General features: G+C 36.6%; 4 protein-coding genes across 7 annotated transcripts; 1 reads left to right on the top strand and 3 right to left on the bottom strand.

The window, feature by feature from the left end:
- Nucleotides 1–159: 159 nt before the first annotated feature.
- On the bottom strand, nt 160–2,644 carry LOC111794791 (O-fucosyltransferase 30-like). The gene is made up of 3 exons (XM_023676929.1): nt 2,068–2,644; nt 583–1,619; nt 160–387 (listed from the first exon to the last, which is right to left on the bottom strand). Exons 1-3 carry the CDS (start codon nt 2,517–2,519, stop codon nt 242–244), a joined length of 1,635 nt encoding a protein of 544 aa, XP_023532697.1. The 5' UTR covers nt 2,520–2,644; the 3' UTR covers nt 160–241.
- Nucleotides 2,645–2,892: 248 nt separating this feature from the next.
- LOC111795327 (E3 ubiquitin-protein ligase HOS1-like) lies at nt 2,893–9,705 on the bottom strand. The gene is made up of 10 exons (XM_023677670.1): nt 9,418–9,705; nt 8,638–9,028; nt 8,230–8,364; nt 7,960–8,135; nt 6,742–7,146; nt 6,492–6,650; nt 5,191–5,685; nt 4,593–4,730; nt 3,506–4,221; nt 2,893–3,420 (listed from the first exon to the last, which is right to left on the bottom strand). Exons 1-10 carry the CDS (start codon nt 9,529–9,531, stop codon nt 3,249–3,251), a joined length of 2,901 nt encoding a protein of 966 aa, XP_023533438.1. The 5' UTR covers nt 9,532–9,705; the 3' UTR covers nt 2,893–3,248.
- A 2,936-nt stretch (nt 9,706–12,641) lies between these two features.
- Nucleotides 12,642–15,597, top strand: LOC111795293. 3 transcript variants are annotated; one of them, XR_002815188.1, is made up of 4 exons: nt 12,642–13,628; nt 13,737–13,808; nt 13,988–14,074; nt 14,443–15,597. XR_002815188.1 is itself a non-coding variant. In XM_023677621.1 (3 exons), exons 1-3 carry the CDS (start codon nt 12,975–12,977, stop codon nt 13,991–13,993), a joined length of 732 nt encoding a protein of 243 aa, XP_023533389.1. In that variant the 5' UTR covers nt 12,642–12,974; the 3' UTR covers nt 13,994–14,423. The 3 variants fall into 3 exon arrangements, 1 of the variants encoding a protein (XP_023533389.1); XR_002815187.1 differs by lacking the exon at nt 14,443–15,597 and adding an exon at nt 14,371–14,403; XM_023677621.1 differs by lacking the exon at nt 14,443–15,597 and having other exon boundaries at nt 13,988–14,423.
- Nucleotides 15,598–17,227: 1,630 nt separating this feature from the next.
- Nucleotides 17,228–20,150, bottom strand: LOC111795290 (palmitoyl-protein thioesterase 1-like). Of its 2 annotated transcripts, XM_023677619.1 has the most exons (12): nt 19,920–20,150; nt 19,313–19,397; nt 19,087–19,138; nt 18,981–19,001; nt 18,841–18,894; nt 18,628–18,678; nt 18,470–18,532; nt 18,325–18,390; nt 18,061–18,099; nt 17,858–17,980; nt 17,678–17,770; nt 17,228–17,552 (listed from the first exon to the last, which is right to left on the bottom strand). In XM_023677619.1, exons 1-12 carry the CDS (start codon nt 20,011–20,013, stop codon nt 17,340–17,342), a joined length of 954 nt encoding a protein of 317 aa, XP_023533387.1. In that variant the 5' UTR covers nt 20,014–20,150; the 3' UTR covers nt 17,228–17,339. The 2 variants fall into 2 exon arrangements, with proteins under 2 accessions (XP_023533387.1, XP_023533388.1); XM_023677620.1 differs by lacking the exons at nt 19,313–19,397; nt 19,920–20,150 and adding an exon at nt 19,398–19,894.
- Nucleotides 20,151–21,652: the final 1,502 nt, after the last annotated feature.

Here is a 21,652-nt window from a genome sequence, read left to right as displayed (position 1 = left end):
TCACAAGGTTATCTTACGAATATTTCACCCTAACAAGGCCTTATTGTGTTCCTGCACCTATGCTACTTTAGTTTCATATGATGCTGATGGGCATGAACACGACTAATTCTCATGCCCAATCAGTCAGTTTCATAGGATGTTTATGGGCAGAAACATGTATATGAAATTGGCAAGATTTTGCAGTCCATCATGAATTCCTTGTATTTCTGAGAAAACAACAGGGTTTCCTTAAAGAACTAAATTAATCTCCTAAACAATCCATTTGTAGCAACATTATGCAAAAGAACTGTGTAAAATATGTTTTAAACATGAAACTGTACGTGTACTTACAGCCAAATGCAGCCTTGTAATTGATGACCGTATGCTCAATCCACCATAAAAGGAAGCCTGCAAATTCAAAGCACGACTCAATAACTGGCCCTCTGTAAAATCATCATCGCTCACAAGAACAGCTGAGAGAATTGCTGGAAAAGCTACGATGCATGACATGCCGAGCAGAATCAGAAGGATATGCACTAACTTTAGTAGATCCTAAAGAGTTTGAAGTTTGAAGTCAAATGTCAAGCTGGGTTTAATTTTGACCTGAACATACTCCATATTTACTCATCAGTTCTATGCTTTCGGCAATTGTGGATCCAGCAGTACCAATAAAACCAAGTGAAGCACAGCTGCAAACAGTTTCCTCTATATATAAGAGAATATCCGGCAATTTCTCAGCAGCACATTTTTTCTTCATTTCACGAATTCTATCAGGACCAAATGCACTGGATGCCAATCTCCAGCCATGTCCTACAGCCATCACTTTTTCGGATGCTCGAACAACCAATTCATCGTGTTCTTTGAGGAAAAAGAGTTTGAAACGATTTGAATCACTAACCAAATCACCTAAGTAACTTCCAGTCCAATTAGATTCAGGAAGATCAGTCATCACAAAAATGCGAATAGGTTGTTCATTAGCATTCTGCAATATAGAGTCTAATTTCTGTTTGAGAGCCAGAAAAGTAGCCTTCCAGTGATTTTTGAACTGCCCATCTAACAATCTCAGTTGAGCACAAAGGAATGGAGCTTTTATGATCTTGTCAATATACTCTTTCCCTGCGCTTAAGATCTCTGGGACAAATGGTAAATGCTCAATGTTTTTCATCAAAGAACTAATTCTTTGATCTCCCCTAACTTCATGGATATCAATATACAGTTCTGAACTTTTGTATGGGGCAGTGAAAAGACTGCCAAATGCCAATACAGTAGCTGATTCAGCTTCGGAATCAGGTCCAAGGGTTTGATAAACATCCCGACGGCGTCTGACATATGACACCTTCTTTTTCTTCTTAAGCTGTTCATTGGGCTGAAACAAATCTAGTACACCATCGACTTCACCATTTTGATAAGTCCAAACTGTAGTTCTGCAATCTTCATCTACAGCGTGTAGACATTTGTCCACATTCCCATCAAGCCCTGCTAGTAGGCGACCACATTGCTTTAGGTGATACTCATTGGAACAGACACTTTCCAGATCCATACCACACCATAAGTATGCAAAGATCCTAAAATCTATGGCTTTAATAGAAGTATAAGAAGCTAATGATGAAATATCTACAATATCCGCCATTGAAACGTACCTGCCACGACATTGAAATACATGGCTAATGTCATAAACTATTACATGCAGCATCACTTTTTTTCATCTCCTTGTTAAATCAATCACAGAAGAAATTAATGGAAAAGTAAACAATAGCCAGAATTGCATCCAATTTGAAGTTTGCCACAAAAGACGATTGTCTGTTGGTAAATTGTTGAAGAGACGACAAAATTTGTTAAATCAGAGTAGATGACTCCAAGATTATGAGGTAAAGGCTTTAATTCCCAGGGCTGTAGGAGGTCATACAGATTAAATTTCATTTATGACAAAACTCCAATAAAGCATAACGGTTCAATTACTAGATTTAGAAGCAATGTAGATGGAAAAAATAAACAATCCAGCAACCCAACCATCGGAACACTCGTCATTTCAAGAAAATTTAAGACATCGAAAACCAAGAAGTCTCAAACGAAGGGGAAAATGCTTACCTTCCATCTCGAAGAAGCCCGAACATATGCTCCCAAACCGAAAACCGAATCTCCCTAGGATCCAGAACTCTGAATTTCGGACAACTCCCGAGAGCTACGGCATGGTGATCCAAAATCGGCGGAATAACCAGAGTCCGGTTGAGAATCCCGGCCATCAGAATGGCATTCTTGAACTCAGACAGCTGGTTGTTAAACCCACTATGAGGCGCGTAAAACAGAAATCTCTCGCCCAGGTCCAAGATCCGGGAGTTGCATTGGCGCGAATCATAAGTCGAAAATGCAGTCGAAGAGGTAAAAGAAGAAGAGGAAGAAGAGAACAGGTAGAGGAGAAAGAGAAAAGAGAAGAGTAGAGCGAGAACAGACAAAGAAAAACGAGAGAAACGGAACTGTGAATTGGATTTCTTTGCGTACCATTGCTTCATCTTTGATCTGTTAGAACCGAGAATATTCATGGCGTCTCTCTCTCCCTTCTGAGCTTCTCTGCAACTGGGAATGTCGAAGCCGGAGCAAGATGGAGCAGATCGCCAATGCCACGTGTCGTTCTGCCACCTCGCTTTGATAATGGGCCTTTTCGAATGGGCCATGGTATAAATATTATTTCAATTATTTTGATATTAGTATTATATATCTAATTCATTATAATTTAAATTGCAATTAATTTTGGTAGGAAATAAAAAACTGAGGGAGTTCTTACTCTTACCTCAATTAAATTAGTTTTTTTTTTTTTTTNTTTTTTTTTTTTTTTTTTTTTTTTTTTTTTTTTTTTTTTTTTTTTTTTTATCAACATTCGCTTTGAAGAAAGAGCCATTACAAGAAGTATTTTCAACCAATCTCACCTGCTGAAAACTTGAGTTTCTAACTAAAATCAAATCCTACGGCCTGCTTTCAAATTTCCACTACTTAAAGCACCGATCTTTCATCATTCAAACCTATCAACCTATAAAAATTTATTGACATTTGAAATACAAAAATAGAAGCAGCCACCTCAATGGACTACCGGCTTTCAGATTGATTATTTCAATCTCTCATGGGAGCAGCAACACTTTAAGCACTGCGTCCTCTTAACCAAGAGGGAGCCGGTAAGGTTTTGCAACTCTCATGCTCTTCTGACCCATTCCAAGCTACCCGTGTGGCATAAAATGCATTATTATCTCGAGTTTTTAGATGTATAAAAACGGTCATTATCTCTTGGTAAACCTTGATCTTCTAGTGCCACTTAGGGTAGCTTTGTCACGTACCATTCTAGGACCTCTGTCAAGACTTGGCTCTTCCTCGTCGCTACCTTCATCAGACCTCCATCTTGGGGCGCCATTCATGTATTGAACATCTGCTGCAGAATCTTGTCCTCCATGGCTGCATTTTTTTAGAAAAGAATATTAAACAACAATGAAAAGAAAATAAAACCGGCAGTGGGGAATGAAAATGGTGAGTTCCTTACCTTGAAATGTCCATTGGGTCATCTAAGGAATGGATGTTCCAAGTTCCATTATCTCTAGCAGACACTGCATTTTTACTAGATCCATTTTCCTGCACTCCCCTTGAAGGAACATCTAATAAACCAAACTTGCTGCTGGGTGTATTATAAATAGGGTTAGCAGTAATCCTACGGGAATATGGAGATGTATTCCGAACTTGGTTAGTAATTCCATTTGGCTCTTTATCCAGTCCGAGTTTCTCAGGATCGTTGTCAAAGTGTTGACTATTTGGAAGGACCCTAGATGAACTTCTAGTGTCTTCTTCTGAGGGGGAAATATTCATAGCAACTGGGAATCCAGAACCAAACATGTCCTGAAAATTGGAACTCTTATGTAGGTTATTTTGTATCTTTGGTACTCTTTCCTTACTAGCAAAAAGCCTTTTGTGAACTGATGGTGAGCCAAAGGTCGCAATTTTGGAATGACTGAATGTCCCGCCTAGTCTTCCTGGAGTGTCAAAAACTGGGGGTTTAACGATAAATTTACTGTCGTTTCTCTGTAATACAGTAGAATTCACGGCTGAGGGGATCAATATACTGCTTAAGCTCTGCTCCTGGACCCCAGATAGATCTGCATCTCGTGGCACATCTACTTCTTCAGAATTAACACCAACATTAGGCAACTTCCTGGATTTTATTTCCAGCTGTTGAGCTTCTGGTAGCAACTCCATGAATTTATCCTGTTTATTCGAGGCAATAAAATTTAGAATTAAAAACTTTAAAGAAACAAAGAAAAACTAAACATAATGAATTGACAAAGACAACCATGAATCGCAAACCCAATAAGTATCCTAAGAAAAAATCTTGGACCAAAGTTTAACCTATATAAATTATAATTATTTGGCAATTCAATCTACCTGTCTGGTTGCATATGTTAAAATACAACAATTCAGAACCCATCGCAACCAGAAAATCCTGGCATTTAGATTAAAAGTAAAAATGTTTTTTTCAAAGAACATGCCTTCAGCCCATCACAAAAAAAAAAAAAAAAAAAAAAAAAAAAAAAAAAAAAAAAAAAAAAAAAAAAAAAAAAAAAAAAAAANTAACTTACAACCAATCCTGCTCGCCAGTGACTCATCGATCTCATTCTGGATAAAACCTCTTCAACAACAGAACTCTCAGAAATATAGCCTTGTTCTGCTTTCTGAAGTAAGAGGTTCACTTGGTAGGCCTCATGATATCGAAACCTCTGAAAGAAGATAGAGAAAGTCCTCGTGATATCTCAAAAGGACAATTTAGCATGCATGCATGTTTTATATCCAAACCAAAGATGCTAGAACTAAAAGGGACTCAATTAGAACAAAAAGTTTTAATGATGTAAATATACTTTAAAACATGTCTGATAGATACAAAAATGTAAGATATTAACGGCTAATCTCAACAAGGTGTTTTCCTGTCAACTAAACCATTAAGAGGAGATAACCTTCTTTGGAGTAATGCAAATAAAGTAATCTCTTCAGCACTTTAGTTGGAAAGAAGCTGCTGAACATACAACGGTAGCAAGGGAAAGAACTTAAACAAAATCAACTAGTTTGGCAAGTTTGCATTATTCTTTTTTATATTCCTCATCTAGTTCCTCATATTCCTTGCATAATGAACTCTAATGGGATGACAACTTGGGAAGTCTAATGGTGGAGTTTAGAGATTACCTGAAGATAGTACACAAAGAGGAGACTTCCAATAGTGGTTGATGGATTAGCAGTGGACCACTCCATCAAGCACTTATGGAGATGCTTTTCCTCATCAGAATTCCATGGTAACTCGATCATTCTATCCACAAAGTTTCGACGGATGCAAAGAAAACAAATTTCAGTCACCAATATTTTCACCCAGTCCTCCCACCTTCTAAATTTGCTTTGAGCATTATCAAACTCGTCCTCACGTTCTTCATACTTTTTCCTGTCTCTTACCTTATTGCAGAGCATTTTCTGATACATAAATGCTTCAGTCAGAAGTCCACATTCCACTCTCACCCGGACACCAATTACAGCTTCCACAAGTGAAACTGAGGCTGACATACTATCACGTCCTGACCACCTCAAAACCATAAGAGCTGTATCAGGATTTTTCCGTTCTAACAAAACTTGAGCAATCTTAGGATGGGTTGCTGGGCCTGAGATCTCTGGAAGAAGACGGCAAGCTTCCTACATGATATCATGTTGCAAGGAAAAATTAGAATCCAACATGTAAAGAAGACATATTCATATCTTACAGAAAAGGTTAAGATACAGGCTTACTATAAATCCGAAACCACAAAATTCTATAGGGTAACTAGATTATACTATTGACAGGAATTTATAGGACATGTCTGGCTCTGGTAGTCTTTCAAGGAGGTTGATAATATTTCAAACACTGGAATATACAAGTTGGTAACAAACATATCCAGACCTCCCAAGGGCAGTTTATTGAGCTAATGACTTAAGTCTTACCATGGTGTTCCAGGAAATAGATGGAAGAAAAGTAATCAATTCAACCATTAGCACAAAGATTATTCTCGCAAGATAACCACCTTAACCCTATTAGGCTAATCTCATGAGACAACTACCAAACCCTACTACATTTAGGTGTCAAATACACTTGCAAGATAATAATCTTAAGTGGTTGGCCACCATAACTTGTATCCATTTACTCTAAGCCCTTCGTTATTTACATGGCCCTTATTGACCCAAGGGGCCATGGTGGTCAACAATAAATTACATTATCTATTCAAACTAGCTTAATAACTTGAAATTTTAGAATCAGTGCTAATTAATCAGTATTGAACTACAGCCACTGTAAGATATTCTAGATCAATCATCAATCTCTCCAATCAAACATATATCTTACGAAAATTAGAAAGTTACACGGTACTGGACCATAATTGTCGAGTATTTCAATGAAGTAAAGTAAAACTAACGGGAAAGTAAATGATGATGGAGAAAACCCAGGTGACACATTAAACAGAAGTTACCTGCAGAGCTTCATCTGTATGATCATCAAGAAGATAAAAGACAAAAGATTCTAATATAGAATGCCGTGTTATGCTAAAAGAGGCTGCAAAATCCTCAACAATATGTCTCCATTTCTCATCAGGCATCATCCAATGGCGGTCAAACAAGTAATACAAAAGCTACCATAGATTAAGGAGAAACAAGAGAGAAATGTGTTTAGCCAATTTCATAATTTAAATGGGCAATGGAATAGACGTATGAGAAGGATACGATTGCTTTCTTTGCAACGAATACATCAGAACTTCCACGAAGAAAAAGAACGTCAACAGCAACTCGAAGATTTTCAAATGGGTAGCATCCAGAACTCCCACCAATCTTAGATCTGAAGATAATTGGGGCCCCATCATTTGCCAATGATGCAATTTCCAAACCATCCACTACATCTGGGGAGTACCACTGCTCTATATCAAGATTCTCCAGTGCATCCTCGATGAACAAAGATCCCTCCCGTCCACTGGAATCAGCAGAGTCATCCAAAGCATCAGGCCATGATCGCTTGATAGCAGCAGATTTCCTTTCGCGGACAGCAGTAAGCCATGATGTGAAGCTAGAATGGCGGGATCTAACATTATCCAAAAACTGATGCCTTATGCACCACATCATAATCTCCATATGCTGGTAAAAGCAACCGTAACCAAAAATTATTTTAACATGAGGACTATCTTGAGAAAAAGGAACAGTAGTTACAGCAGCTATAGATCTATAATTAACTGAATTGCAAACATTCAGTCTAATAAAGTGGGGGGAAAACAGAGACCTAAGAGAAAATAATCTAATTTTACCTTCATGATCTGTTTTTTAAACCTATAATATAAATGAACAAAGAAACTAAACTTCAACTAAATTTCAACGGATGAACTTCTAGTCTCTACGAGTAAAGATACCTAATGAAAATAAATTTGATAGGAATCATCTATCCAGTCAACATAAATGAAGAGTGATAAGTAGATAATCACCATGTGCAACATCCAGGATGAATTATGACAATGCCACCTTATAACCAGTAATTTTGCTTGTTCTTTCCTCACTAAAGAATGTGCACTTCCATTTTTTTCCATCATGTGAATATAGTTTATAGAATACAAAGCTGTGATATTAACTTTTAACCAAGGAGAGAAAAGAGAAAGAAACTTCGGGTAAGATTCTCCTTTTTTCTGAGTGTGAAAACATCTTAGCATATCCATTGAGTTAGCATGTTTTCATTCAGTACTCTCCAGCTGATCAGAAAGTACATCTACTACTTAAATGAGCCATAAATCAGGAATCAGTGACCTCAACTACTGAAGGGGCATGTCAGTTAGTTGAAAGCCAGGGCATATTTCATTTAAAGAAGCCAAGAGGCAAGAACTATGGCATGCTGTTTTAAAATAGTTAAGAAAAAAGCAAGACAGCGTGATGATTGATAACCACATTACTTCCTAAGTGAACCTGTTTGATCTTCAATATGTCCTCATGAAGATTGTGCAGGTCCTCAAGCTGTGCTGAATGAGAACTTCTAAATGATGAGTCCAACACTTCAAGCACATTGGATATGCCAGCAAGGTGCACCGAAAACTTGAGTAGTACGGTCAACCTGGATCTCATTCCCTCTACACCAGAGTTATCTAAAATGAAACCCATAATATACATGTAAGATTATAAATATTCAGTACGTAGGCCACAATAAGATGCAATGCATCAAATCAAGATTTAGCTCACATATTTCTTGAAGTTCTGTAATAATGTTCCTGGAGGCCCGCTTACACCAATCCTTCACGGCCACTTCATCCAACAAAAATGCAATGACAGGGTCACTTGATACAGCACTCTCATCCATACAAACATCCCTAACATCTAAACTTATTGTGAAGGAGATCACAAACTTTAAACAATAGAATAATTGGTTAGTAAGCAGAATATGATGAGAATTCAAACACAAATTAACGAACTAAGAATATAAGTGTTTTGCTTCAAGAGGGTGGGATTTATAAAGGCCTCGCCTGCAAAAGAAAATAAAGAGAGATAGAGGAACCATAAAGTTTCGAAGTAAGTTGAAGAGGCAACAATATCAGAACTGGATGACATCTACGTGAAATGCTAGCAGAATAATCAAACTGCAAAGGATACAGTGACAGATTAGAGAAACCATGTTATTTTCCAGCGCAACATCAAATAAGGAATACAAGCGTTGAACATCTGTAGATATTCTATCCTCCCCATCTTCCTCCTTAGAAGCCTGTTCCTTGGAATTCTTGGGAATGAGACCAGCTTCAACACACTCATAAAAAAGACGAAGATGTGTTCTAGCACTGCTCTTCGGAACTGGGACTCTACATATTGGGCAAGTATCACAACGTTGGCAACATTCTTCACACAGAGAGGCATGTCCGCATGAATTCAACACATACTGAACATCCCGTCCACAGCTTCTCAAGTCTCTTGTGGCCCGACAATGCTCAACTTTTGCTTCATTGCATAACTCGATCAGATCAATAGATGCCAGATGTTTCAGCGCTTCCTAGAATTGAAAATATAACAAAAACAATTCGAAGAGGGAAAGAATCAGTCCACCGCCCAATATATATGACTACTTAAATAGCAATCTGGTCAGACAAGTATCATTTAAGAAGAAGGAACCAAATACAATTACCATGAATTAATCAAATCTACAAACTCAAAAGTTCGATAGAATGTCAATCATTTTGAATACACGACTTAAAAATTCTGAGCAAAAGTTGTTCTACGCTCTTCGGCAGCAACTGTTAAGTTTGGAAATGCCACCGTAGCATCCGGATAGAAAAATCAAATCACCAACAAGGGAGAATTCTCCACCGTCCTAACTAAGATAACTAGGGTTTTCACAGCATTATAACACAAATACATAAACTAGTAAAATGAAACGAGTACCTGTACTGCTCGGCTACTGTAATCAGGTTGCAGAGACGAAGAAGTAGACGCTAAAGCAGCCCTGCCATTAGTAGATGTCGAAGGAACGGCATGTCCGTCAATTTGCCTATCCATTAAAGCGGAAGCATAAGCGAAAAATTCTCTCCGAGAGTTGAGGACGAAGAACGAGAGTGAGAAAAGTTGAAGCTAGGGCTTGGCAGTGGAGGAAGCCATTACAGAGGTTCAAGGTTTTGAAGCTTCCAAAGTTCCATGTGCAAAAAAAAAAAATTGGAGGGCTTTTTTGGGAGCAGAAAAAATAAATAAATTTTTTTTTTCTTTTCAGGCCGTCGTTTTCCGGAAGAAATCGTAATAGAACGAAAAATCTAAATGGGCCGGGTTCAAACCGATTCACGTAGACGGGCCCATTGTTATCACCGGCCCGATAACATTTTTATTTTTTGGAATCTTGATTCTGTTTTATATTTTTAAATTCACTAAATTTTATTTGTTTTAAAAAATTATTTGTTAAATATTTGATCCAAATAATTAAAATTTGACAGCAACATCTTTTATTTATTTCGTGTATTCACATTTTTTTAATAAAAAACTAATTACATTAGAAAAAAAATGTTTTTATCTTATAAACTTATTTGATTGTCCTTAAATTAAAATTCGAATTATATGATATTACAAGATAATAATACGTTCGGCATATTATATAATATGGTTGGAGATATAACAATACATATATGATATAATTCCATTAACGAGCCAAATATTTGTATACATTATTGTCAATTTGTTTTAACATTAGTTGGATTCACATGTGACATAATTATAAATTTATAACATCTATAAAATATATAAATAAATCAACCACGCGTTCATAGAAACATTGTCAATTTAAGCCAAATCATGTCCGTATATTAATTTGGTCAAATTGATACGGATTATAATAAAATAATAATTTTAAATTGCGACCGTCGGATATAAAAAGTTGACTGATTCGGAATCTGTTGCATTGACTGAAAAAAATATAAGAAAAAATATTTGTATATATAATTGTTATTATTTTTGGAATATGATTGGTATCTTTTATTGAATTAAAGGAAAGAGGATTTAATTCTATATCAAACATTTAATGAATTTTCCCAACAATGAACGCTGGGCCCACCTCCTTCCGCGTCGAGGAAGCTATGCTGATGGAGACGGTCAACCGTCAACTCCAAGCTCCAATTTCATGCTTAACAAGTAACTATCCAGTGGTTTGAACTTTCCCAAAAAGTCTGATTCTAATGAATATAGTATTTTTTATTATAAATCCATCGTCATTTTCTAAATTAATCGATAAGGGACTTTTATCATCCAACACCTTCTCTCGAACAAAGTACGTCTCCCTTTAATTGAGACTCGACTCCTTTTTCTTTTGGAGTCCTTTGTTCGACATTTGAGAATTTACCAATCTATTGGCACGACTAAGTTTATGGCATGACTCTAATACCATATTAGATGAACACAACACTTCATAATGGTATGATATTGTCCCCCTTTGAGTATAAGCTCTCCTGACTCTGCTTTGGGCTCCCCCAAAAGACCTAATTCTAAACGCAGGATCATTCCCAATTAACAGATGTGAGACTTTCATCATCCAACAACTGTATCAATTAATTTTTTTAAATTTTTTTTACGAGTGAATTAATTTAGATTTTTTTAATATATGATTTTTGAATGAATAATTAAAAAAAAAAATAGTGTAGCTAAAACCTAAATTAATTAATTTGTGACACTTTAGGAGGTCGAGGTAACATAATTGCATGAATTTGTGGTGGAATCTAAAAGTTAAAATCCTGAGTTAAAGAGATGAAAAAATTCTACATTCATAAAATACAACTTTATATTTTTTAACTAATTCAATTTAAAAATAGAAGAGGTACCATATTAAATTAAATGAAACCTATGAATAGAAAGGATAATTAAATATATTTAAATTAATTGCAATACTTAATTTAGTCTTAGATTGGTATGGAAATAATTATTAATTTGAGATTTGGAGTTTAATTATATATTTATGCAAAATGTCAAAAGTACCCAATATGTAGTGAATTTAGGCTAACGCCACTTAACGACGAAAGATAAAGGAAAATTCAGCATCGACGGGTCACCTCGGCTTCTGTAATTCACCAAATAAAATAACCATTCCAAGGGTACTATCGTCATTTTCGCTCATCGTATTTTAGGGAAGATGCCAGAGTTTCAGAATTTTCCGCCCTTGTCAGAGAAACCTCACATAACAAATTGTTTATATTATCCTTTTTTATTTTTATTTTTTTATTAATATTAAAGCATTATTCTTTTTTATTCCAATTTTCGTATTTTAATCTTTTAAAACAAAGTTTTGTTTTTTAATGTATTAAAATTTCAATTAGATTAAATTGTATTAATATATTTAAACCCATCTTAATTAGTTAACATGTTATTTAAAATATAAATATAAATTTATTAGTTTATAGTATTTTTATCATAATTTTACGCTAATATGAATATTTTTATATGGGTAAAATATTAACATTAATTCATATGGGTTGATACTATTTATGAAATTTTTATAAAATTATAGAAATTATTTTTGAAATTTTATAGATTTATAGAAATTATTAAATTATAACATTTTTTTTAACCAAAATTGCAATTTACAATAATGCCATCAAATTATTTGTTTAATTTGACTAATTAATAGTGGTAAAATATTAAAAGTTACGTGTCGTGTTCTGACATGAGTTTAAGTCATCGTCAAATGATGAATAAAAAAATTCAACAATGATGTACACGAATAAGTTTGGAGAAATCTTTTGAACCAACCCAAAATTTCGCTTTAATTGGGTTGATGGCCCGAACAACCTGAATAGAGTTTATAATTCAGCCCACGTGTTATTTGATATTTGAGTCAGGTTATTAAGTTTTTTAATTATTTAAAAAATTAAAATTTTCATAAAACTAAAATATAAAATATTCGCCAGTCACAATATGACGTGAGTGGACGAATATTAAATATTAAAAATTTAATAAAGACTTTAAAATTAAAAAGAAAAAAATCTATAAATTTATTAAATAATTTAAAATTCATAGATTTATCAGAGTAATTGGAAAGATTAAGATTGAATTTTAATATAATGTTATTGGAATATTAATCCTTGTGGCATGAATATAAAGAAAGGGTAGGGGTAAAATCGTACAAACGTCAGGCGAAAAACCGTGGACGCAGAACGAACTGCGTCTCTGCATCTCTCATATATGTTAGGCGAACACGAAGCCCATTACACATTTCACACCAGAAAAAAAACTCTGTCTCTCTTTTCTCTTGCCGTTCCTCCGTCTCCACCGCGCACGGCGCTTCCGTCCTGTGCCGTTGATCATCTCTTCTAGGGATCATTGATCTCTAGAAGCCACTCAAGTTCGTCTCACAAGGCTTTGTAGATACAGATTGTGAAGGTTGTTTCCGAAAACGGCGCCGAGGAAGAAGTATTCTGTGTTTTTACGACGATTTGTCGATAGAGATTGTGGAGTTCGTGGGATTTTCAATGGCTACAGGGCCGGTTAAGTCTCATCCTTTGCACAACTTCGCTCTCCCATTTCTGAAATGGGGTGGGAAGAATCAGACCAACAGTAATCACCGCATTCGGCGGGAAATTGGCGGCGACTCATCACCTGCCGTCGATCATTCTGAACCGGAGTCTGAAGCAGACTCCAAGCATCAACCTCGAGTTGGATCGCGCACCGCTCGGAATAGATTGCCGTTTTCACCATGCTCACTGGGAGATAAATCCGCGAAGCATTCTGAAGGTGAGGTCGGAGAAGAAGTTGTGAAGGAGCAGAAGCGGGAAGGTGAGGAGGTCGAGGGGGAGGAAATAGTGCAGAAGCCTTGGAATCTCAGGCCGCGGAAGGGCCCGTCCTTGAGAGGCTTTGGTGATTTGAAGAATGGACGAGACTTGCAAGAACAGGACGGGGCTGTTTCTTCCGCTGCTGGTGCGTTTCAGCAAGGGGAGAATCCGCAGCCGAAATCGCTCCGGTTGCGAGGATTTACAGAGTCGCATAGGATTGAGAAGAAGGAGAAGAGAAAGTTCTGGATCGCTCTGTCTAAAGATGAGATTGAGGAAGATATTTTTATCATGACTGGATCTAGACCTTCCCGACGGCCGAAGAAGAGACCTAAGAATGTTCAGAAGCAACTCGATGTATGAATTTTCCTGAAATTTCTTACTATTTCTTTTCTGCTTGTGATTGTACCGAAACGGTTTCGTTATTATTTTTTCTTGATGCTCAATGTATTGTTCGTCTCTCAGAGTGTGTTTCCTGGACTGTGGTTGGTCGGTGTTACAGCAGACGCCTATCGTATCGCCGATTCACCGGCCAAGGTAGTCTAAAAGACTTTTCTTCTTGCCCACAACTAAATGCAATTCCGATTTCCGCCATTTCATTGAATTCTGAACACGACGGTGCATTAATGTTTCTTCATTTCTTTGATTTCATTTTTCAAACATGGCAAACTATCGATTTTTCGTTTTCCCACACGCTTTGGTTTTTGTTGTTGCAGAGATAGGCATGATGATGATGGATATTTTTTGATCCTTGAAGTTGGAATATTTTGCCTGCCCTGCCTTGATTGGGAGCCTTGTTGGAGGTATACCGTTCTTACTTCTAGGAAGAAGAAACGAAATTACGATTCAAATTGAACACGTGGGAAATCCAGTTTTTCTGTGTTGTTGTTCCTACTTGTAATAATCTCTCTGGTCGATGAAAGGGCAGGTTTTAGCGTTAGTTTTCGACTTAGTACTTTTATTATGAAAGTAGAGGTTAGTACGTTGAATCGAATCATATTATAAGGTTTTGTTATTAAAGCCTTCTGTGATATAGTTTGGAATTTTAATGCTCATGTGGACAATTCTTATTTAGTTGATCAATCATAATGTTTGACAGGCTTCCCTAGATTGCTGGGGACTAGATTTTCAAGAGCTTGGTTTCTTATGCAATTGCTATATCTTGTAGCAGGCAGTGCATTCTTTTTCAGATAGATCTTTCTCTCGCATTCTTCAAGCTGATGCTAATGGTGATATTTTTCCATCCTTCCTTAATGTTTTGCGATTTTTGATCGTTCTTACTGCATTTGAATGGCTTAAAGCAGCTTCTTGCGAGTCATCTTTTGCACCAAATCTTTTTCTTGCTAGTAAAATGCTGATAGAACTTTCAAGTTCTGCACCATTTTTTTTTTAATTTATATGGGGACTTCGGGATATCTGAGCATTAATTTCATGGCCTTCACTTTTTTGTTTTCCTTTTACTCAAATCCTTTTGTGGGTTTGCCTTCAAATACTGATTAATTTAGTTGTTTTGGCCTTAATTTTGATTTGGAATTCGCAAAATCTTAAAAGTGTTCATTCTTCTGCTTTGTTCTTCATGTATATGAGAGGCTAGGCAGCTTTCGTATAAAAATTTGTTCTTGAAGATTGCTCTCATCTTAGTTAACACTTTTGTTAATTGCTAATCTATAAGATGCCGTGTATATTTTCATGTCTGTAAATCATGGTTTCTGTGGTTTTGGTGAAAAACAAACCCTTTTCTGTATCCCTTGCCTGTGAGTATTAACAATTCTCTGCTTGAATTTTTCTTCCTTTGAGAACCTTAATGATAGATAAGGAGAACAATTACTCGTAGATGCTCCAATTGATACTTCTATTGCAGGATTTACTTGTGAAGTTGGTTCCAACTGATCTAATAATTAGAATTGGGGATTTTACTTCCGTTCTTTCTTCATTGTGTGCTAATAATCCCAACCCGATGCTCTATAATTTACTTTGGTATACTCAGTTTCATTACCTACTATGCGGTTCATGTCGTTGGGTTCTTCATCCTAGCTGCAGCGGAGTGCATAGGATCACTCTTGAAGAATGAAGGGGTACTACTAAAAACAGTCTCTATGTGTGTGCGTGTGTTTGGTAGGGGTTTGGTTTAGTTGGTTGTGCTTTCAATTTCTGATCTTTAATTGCCATTGATTGATTTGGAAGCAAGCCTGAATGGTTCTTTACTCCTTGATCAGATTTATCTTTCTTGAATATACACGTGTAACGACCTCAATTGACTAAGGTTATTACTACTTGTATGCTAGCAATTGAAAACTTGAAAGAATCTTATAAAATTATAAAAACGTGAAATGGCTCAAATATTGATGCAAATATTTTGAATTTGTTATTCATGAACATCATTCTTTTAGCATAATTGACATTTATCTGAAAAGCGTGATACGACTTTAATATAAATAGAAAATCTATTAATTAGGTTGGCTGAATTGAATAAACTTTCCAATTTAGGTAATTACAATTCAACTCATCTTGAAATTGAATTTAAAGGCTTCTAACACATGCTTACCTGATATCTTCGTCACATCTAAAAACTTAATTGGATCAGTTTGAACCCTTACATAAAGGGATGTAAAAGGTTAGCAATCATTCATTCGAAGACATTTCTATCAAGTTCGAATGCTTGCTGATTTGAGTTCATAAAGATTCCAGTTTGTTTGTTCAGGTTGTGGATCATAACCAAAGGCCATCAATCTGCCAAAAAACACGTCGATGAGGTTAATCTAATATGTGGAAGACAATTACGTTGTCGTCCAAGGACACCAACATCGAACGTCGTTGCGGAGAATGGCTGTAAACCCCCAATCGCTAAGGTAGTCTATAGCGACTGTTTACGTGGATCTTCTACAAATCGAACATATGTGGGCGAGAGATGGAGCGCCACACTGCCACGTGGATCGAGAATTTAAAGCTACGACATTGCCACTATTCATCGAAGAGGACGTGCAATGTCGTGTGTTCATGGGCGAGTCGCTTATGGCATTGTCCAAGTCCATAACGTCGATGAGAAAACTGAAGTAACTGAAAGAGGGCGTATACTACTGGTACACATCGCTGGCCGAAGAAGACGACTTCTTTGGAGCATGAGCTGCGGTCGCCAGAGAGCAGGGAGGGGCTGTTGAAGATTATTAGGAGTGAGTCCCACATTGGTTAATTTGGGTTTATAAGTGGAGAATATCATCTCTATTGGTATGAGACCTTTTGGGGAAGTCCAAAACAAAGCCATGAGAGCTTATGCTCAAAGGGGGGAAATATCATACAATTGTAGAGAGTCGTGATTCCTAACGGGGGTTGGCCGGCAACTGGAACCTCAAAATAGTGATATGAATATTGCAAAGAGTCGAGTAATATCCTTAAAAAGGACATTTTTATATATGAATAATGCAAAAGCTTTGTCTGTATTTGAATATTATAAGGTTGTTGATGGTATTCGATTGTAGCTTGAAAGCTACTACTTCCTGTAAGCNTACCACGTGGATTGAGAATTTAAAGCTACGACATTGCCACTGTTCATCGAAGAGGACGTGCAATGTCGTGTGTTCATGGGCGAGTCGCTTATGGCATTGTCCAAGTCCATAACGTCGATGAGAAAACTGAAGTAACTGAAAGAGGGCGTATACTACTGGTACACATCGCTGGCCGAAGAAGATGACTTCTTTGGAGCATAAGCTGCAGTTGCCAGAGAGCAGGGATGGGCTGTTGAGGATTATTGGGAGTGAGTCCCACATGGGTTAATTTGGGTTTATAAGTGGAGAATACCATCTCCATTGGTATGAGGCCTTTGAGGGAAGCCCAAAGGAAAGTCACGAGAGCTTATGCTCGAAGGGGACAATATCATACCATTGTAGAGAGTCGTGATTCCTAACAGGGTCTGGCTAGCGACCGGAACCTCAAAATAATGATACGAATATTGCGAAGAGTGGAGTAATATCCTTAAAAAGGACATTTTTATAATATGAATAATGCAAAAGCTTTGTCTGTACTTGAATATTATAAGGTTGTTGATGGTATTCGATTGTAGCTTGAAAGCTACTACTTCCTGTAAGCTAAACTCCAAGACACATGCTTGCTTTGTAAACCAAATTGAAGAGGTTGCTGCTGTTCCTCCTCCAGATAAGGCACAATGTACTTTTTTGCATCACTGCACGAGATTCCAAGATGACCTCCTTCAACTTTTATGAACTGGACTCTTCCACCTTCATCTAACCTTCTCAATCCAATCCAATCCTCTAGGTAAAGCTTTGTCTGCACCAAAACAATCATGGTGCTAAGACACCGCAACGTCACCGTGCCTAAAACATGTGCGTGTGCGTGTGTTTTTCAATTCTTAGCCAAGATCTGGCAATGCTGTGACATCCAAAATGTTGTACCTGCTGTGGGGGTAAAACAGGCTCAAACTCCCCGTCCGGGTAATATCCGAACCACGCCGTTTCCTTTGGGACCAGAACCTTATCATCCTCAAACTATTGACACAGTGAGCCAAACCAAAAATATATGACAAAACATTAACACTATAAATTTGCATCAGCTTCTCCATACATCAAACTTACCATGATTAGCACCAAGTTCTTTAAACTACTAAATCGTTCCTTGTACGTCGAGTTTCTGGCATCGGGACGTTCGTTATTAAGCTTCGGGAGAAACTTACAGTGCTCTAAATAGTTGGGGATATCCTGAAAAAGAAAAGAAGGATCATTGAGAACTTGGAGATGTACAGAAATCATATCTGGGTTTGTAAACAAATATAACTCACATTCGGTATTTTAATATAACCACTAGGAGCCAAAGAATTCTGCAAGACAATAATAAGAGAACGTGTCAAGACTTCGATTTTGTAACGGCTCAAGTCCACCGCTAGCAGATATTGTCCTCTTTAGACTTTCCCTCTAGGGAGAGGTTTCCACACCTTTACAAAAAATGTTTCGTTCTCCTCCCCAACCGACGTGGGATCTCACAAATTTGTTGACAATTTACACAAAACCATAGAGTTCAAGGAAGCTCGGATATGGTGACGTACTTGGACAGCATCTGAGTAGATACCTAACTTCATTATGTCGTCTGCAAGTATGCACCAAATGCCAGACTGCAAATATATTCAAGGCCTTCAGCAACAGAAAATGTAACCTATTCCCATGAAGGTGGAACACAAGAACAGTTCTTACACCACAAAGTGGAACAGAGGCTATGCCAGCATGAGGACCGCCTAAAGAGATGAAGTTCTTAACCTATTCCCATGAACAGAGAAGCAACAAATTAGATTCAGTACATATCAGGCTGATAAACACCAATCTAGAAGGTAAATAATCAAAGTGGTTCTCACAGGAGGCGCTCCATCGCAGAATTCTACGACTGCTCGCCCGATTAAGTTACCCTATTAAGAGAACCAAATGTGTCCCAGAGTGAGTTAAACTATCTTAATCTTTACTACTTTATGAAAAGTTGGAAGGGGGAACAAGAACAAGACAAAACGATTGGACAAGACACAAACTAACGTTAGTTACAGAATTATAGTTCTCAAGTCGTCATGAATCACCTGGGAGAGACCAACAAAGTTGAAGCCCTCTTTTAGCTCTTTCATTTTCTTCACCTGTAGTCATAATAACGAACTAGTTGCACGTTAACATCGATGTCGAAATCCAATCGGAACAAAAACCAGCTGGAGAACTATACCACCTTGTTGCAAACAATTTGGGACTGCCAAACATAAAACAGAAACATCACAACTTGAAAAACTTCTTAGTAGCTCAAGATGATTGAATCATAATATTCATTATCTAACCTGCTCCTCAAGGGACATAAACCACGAATCCCATCCCCCATTCCCAATTTCTCTGTAGGAAGATGGATGAAGCAATATCAATGCTCGCAGCTCAGTCAATCATGAGAGCAAACTTATAACAAATTAATATGAACATAATGGCAGCTTATAACAAGTTAGTATATCATGAGAGCAATCTTATAACAAGTTAGTATGAAAATGGATACAGATCTTCGGACAAGCATACATGCAATATCCCTCAGCACCAGAATTATCACTCAAGTACTTTGTAAACTTCCTCATGCCCTTATTTGAGCATTTATCCCCAATACCTGCAATTGAGAGAAAATATCAACTCAAGAAACTTTTGAAACACGACAGGCCACTTTAAATAGCTCCAATTGAACCCTGACCAACATTGCAACTCAATCAAACTCATAAACTTGATGAGATCAGCTGGATAAACCATAAAGAAAAAACAAATCAAGAACTGGGTTAGAAGCTGAAACCTACAGATTCCAGAAAAACAAAATACAAGGGTGGGGGGGTCTCATATATTCCTCCAAGAACAGATTTGAATCTCTGTAGACCTAGAATCAAACAACCAGGAACAGTAATTTCCAGAAAACAAATTTCAGCATCCAAACATCCCTCGGAAATACCCTTTCGAGGAAACAAAAATTATCGATACCCAACAATCGATTTCTTCATCCAGCAAGTTCCATCGGCAGAATTTAAACACACCCAGTTGATAATAAACATAAAGGAATCATCGGATACAAAAGAAGATAGTTGGATTAAAATAGAAACAGAAAAAGAGGGGAAGAAATTCAAGAATGGAAGAAGATACATACCGTGGAGCACTATGAAGGGTATGGAATGAGAAATTGGGATGATTATTGAAACGAAAAGGAAGAAGAAGATGATGGGCAGTGAAGAAAACGCCATTAGTTGCAGAGTGGAAGTAGAGATTTGCAGACAGAAGGAAGATGGGGCGATGAAATTACGGAGTTCCCTCGCACAACATTGGTTGTTGAGAATGAGAAATAACAACGCCAAATTGTAAACCCAATCAAATCACCAGTTTTTTTCAACTTCTAGCAAATTCTCGTAATCTTCAAAAGAATTTTTTTATTTTTTTATTTTTATTTTTATTTTTTAATTATAGGCTCCCCAAAGATAGGGACTCTCATTATCCATCTAACTAGACACGAGGGAGTTGTGTTGCCTTTTGCTTGTAATTATATAACGCTGGTTTCAATTTTCCTTCATTCTCATGTCAAACTCGTTTTCAAAAATCTCTTTGCTCTCATTTTCTAAAATCTTCTTCTCAAAACTGTATTAGAAGCTTGAGCATATATTGCCCAACCGTAGGTGACGCGAATCTAAATTGGCTTAAAACTGTATTAGAAGCTTGAGCATATATTGCCCAACCGTAGGTGACGCGAATCTAAATTGGCTTAAAACTGTATTAGAAGCTTGAGCATATATTGCCCAACCGTAGGTGACGCGAATCTAAATTGGCTTAAAACTGTATTAGAAGCTTGAGCATATATTGCCCAACCGTAGGTGACGCGAATCTAAATTGGCTTAAAACTGTATTAGAAGCTTGAGCATATATTGCCCAACCGTAGGTGACGCGAATCTAAATTGGCTTAAAACTGTATTAGAAGCTTGAGCATATATTGCCCAACCGTAGGTGACGCGAATCTAAATTGGCTTAAAACTGTATTAGAAGCTTGAGCATATATTGCCCAACCGTAGGTGACGCGAATCTAAATTGACTTGACTAATTCAGTATTGAGAGTGAATGTCGCACAATCACAAAAGTCCTATATTAAGAAAAGTGTGATTGTAACAAGTGATATCAATGCACCTTAAATTTTCAAGTTTAACGTTTCAATAGTTAAAGTAGAAGTTTAAAGTTCATTTCCAAAAAAAAAAAAAAAAAACTATTAGTTTAGTCTATAACTTATTATTTTTGTGTCTATTTGGTCTTTGAACAAGTCGATGAATTTCTAGTCATTAATATATTAAAATAAATTAAAATTAAATCCATCCATTTATCAAAAAAATGAAATTGATTTATAATTCAACCTTAAATTTTTATTTTTTTTTTTTTTTTTTTTTTTTTTTTTTTTTTTAATTATAGGCTCCCCAACCCAAAGATAGGGGCTCTGATCATCCATTTAACGAGATACTGATTAATTTAGCTGTCGAAATTCTCTCTATCTTAAAAGTTATATGTTATTTAAGACGTTGTGTTGCCTTTTGCTTATAGTTATCTGGTTTCAATTTTCTTTCATTTTTGTTAAACTAGTTTTAAAAAATCTCTTTGCTCCCATTTTCTAAAATCTTCTCCTGTCCTAAAAGTTTGAGCATACATTGCCCAATTGTAGGTAACGCGAATCCAAATTGACTTGACAAACTTGATGTTGAGAGTGAGTGTAGCACAATCACAAAAGTCCGCTATTAAGAAAAGTGTGACTGTAACATGTGATATCAATGCACCTTAAATTTTCAAGTTTAACATTTCAATAGTTAAAGTAGAAGTTTAAAGTTTATTTCTAAATCTATATATATATAT

This window comes from Cucurbita pepo, chromosome LG05, assembly GCF_002806865.2.
Source record: "Cucurbita pepo subsp. pepo cultivar mu-cu-16 chromosome LG05, ASM280686v2, whole genome shotgun sequence".
In the NCBI taxonomy this organism is placed as follows: domain Eukaryota; kingdom Viridiplantae; phylum Streptophyta; class Magnoliopsida; order Cucurbitales; family Cucurbitaceae; genus Cucurbita; species Cucurbita pepo.
Note: the sequence above shows the minus strand (reverse complement) of the source record. Positions and strands in the feature narration are given on the sequence as shown.

Excerpts from the sequence above, each read along its gene's own strand:
- LOC111794791 (XM_023676929.1), bottom strand. The coding sequence starts at position 2,519 with ATGAATATTCTCGGTTCTAACAGATCAAAGATGAAGCAATGGTACGCA. Across the intron at positions 1,620-2,067 it reads GGGCTTCTTCGAGATGGAAG|GTACGTTTCAATGGCGGATA; the intron begins GTAAGCATTTTC and ends ATGTCGTGGCAG. Across the intron at positions 388-582 it reads TAAATATGGAGTATGTTCAG|GCTTCCTTTTATGGTGGATT; the intron begins GTCAAAATTAAA and ends TTGAATTTGCAG.
- LOC111795327 (XM_023677670.1), bottom strand. The coding sequence starts at position 9,531 with ATGGATAGGCAAATTGACGGACATGCCGTTCCTTCGACATCTACTAAT. Across the intron at positions 7,147-7,959 it reads ACATATTGAAGATCAAACAG|CATATGGAGATTATGATGTG; the intron begins GTTCACTTAGGA and ends TGCTTTTACCAG. Across the intron at positions 5,686-6,491 it reads ATACAGATGAAGCTCTGCAG|GAAGCTTGCCGTCTTCTTCC; the intron begins GTAACTTCTGTT and ends GATATCATGTAG.
- LOC111795293 (XM_023677621.1), top strand. The coding sequence starts at position 12,975 with ATGGCTACAGGGCCGGTTAAGTCTCATCCTTTGCACAACTTCGCTCTC. Across the intron at positions 13,629-13,736 it reads ATGTTCAGAAGCAACTCGAT|AGTGTGTTTCCTGGACTGTG; the intron begins GTATGAATTTTC and ends TTCGTCTCTCAG.
- LOC111795290 (XM_023677619.1), bottom strand. The coding sequence starts at position 20,013 with ATGGCGTTTTCTTCACTGCCCATCATCTTCTTCTTCCTTTTCGTTTCA. Across the intron at positions 17,981-18,060 it reads GTTATATTAAAATACCGAAT|GATATCCCCAACTATTTAGA; the intron begins GTGAGTTATATT and ends TTTCTTTTTCAG. Across the intron at positions 17,553-17,677 it reads CTGTTTTACCCCCACAGCAG|ACAAAGCTTTACCTAGAGGA; the intron begins GTACAACATTTT and ends GTTTTGGTGCAG.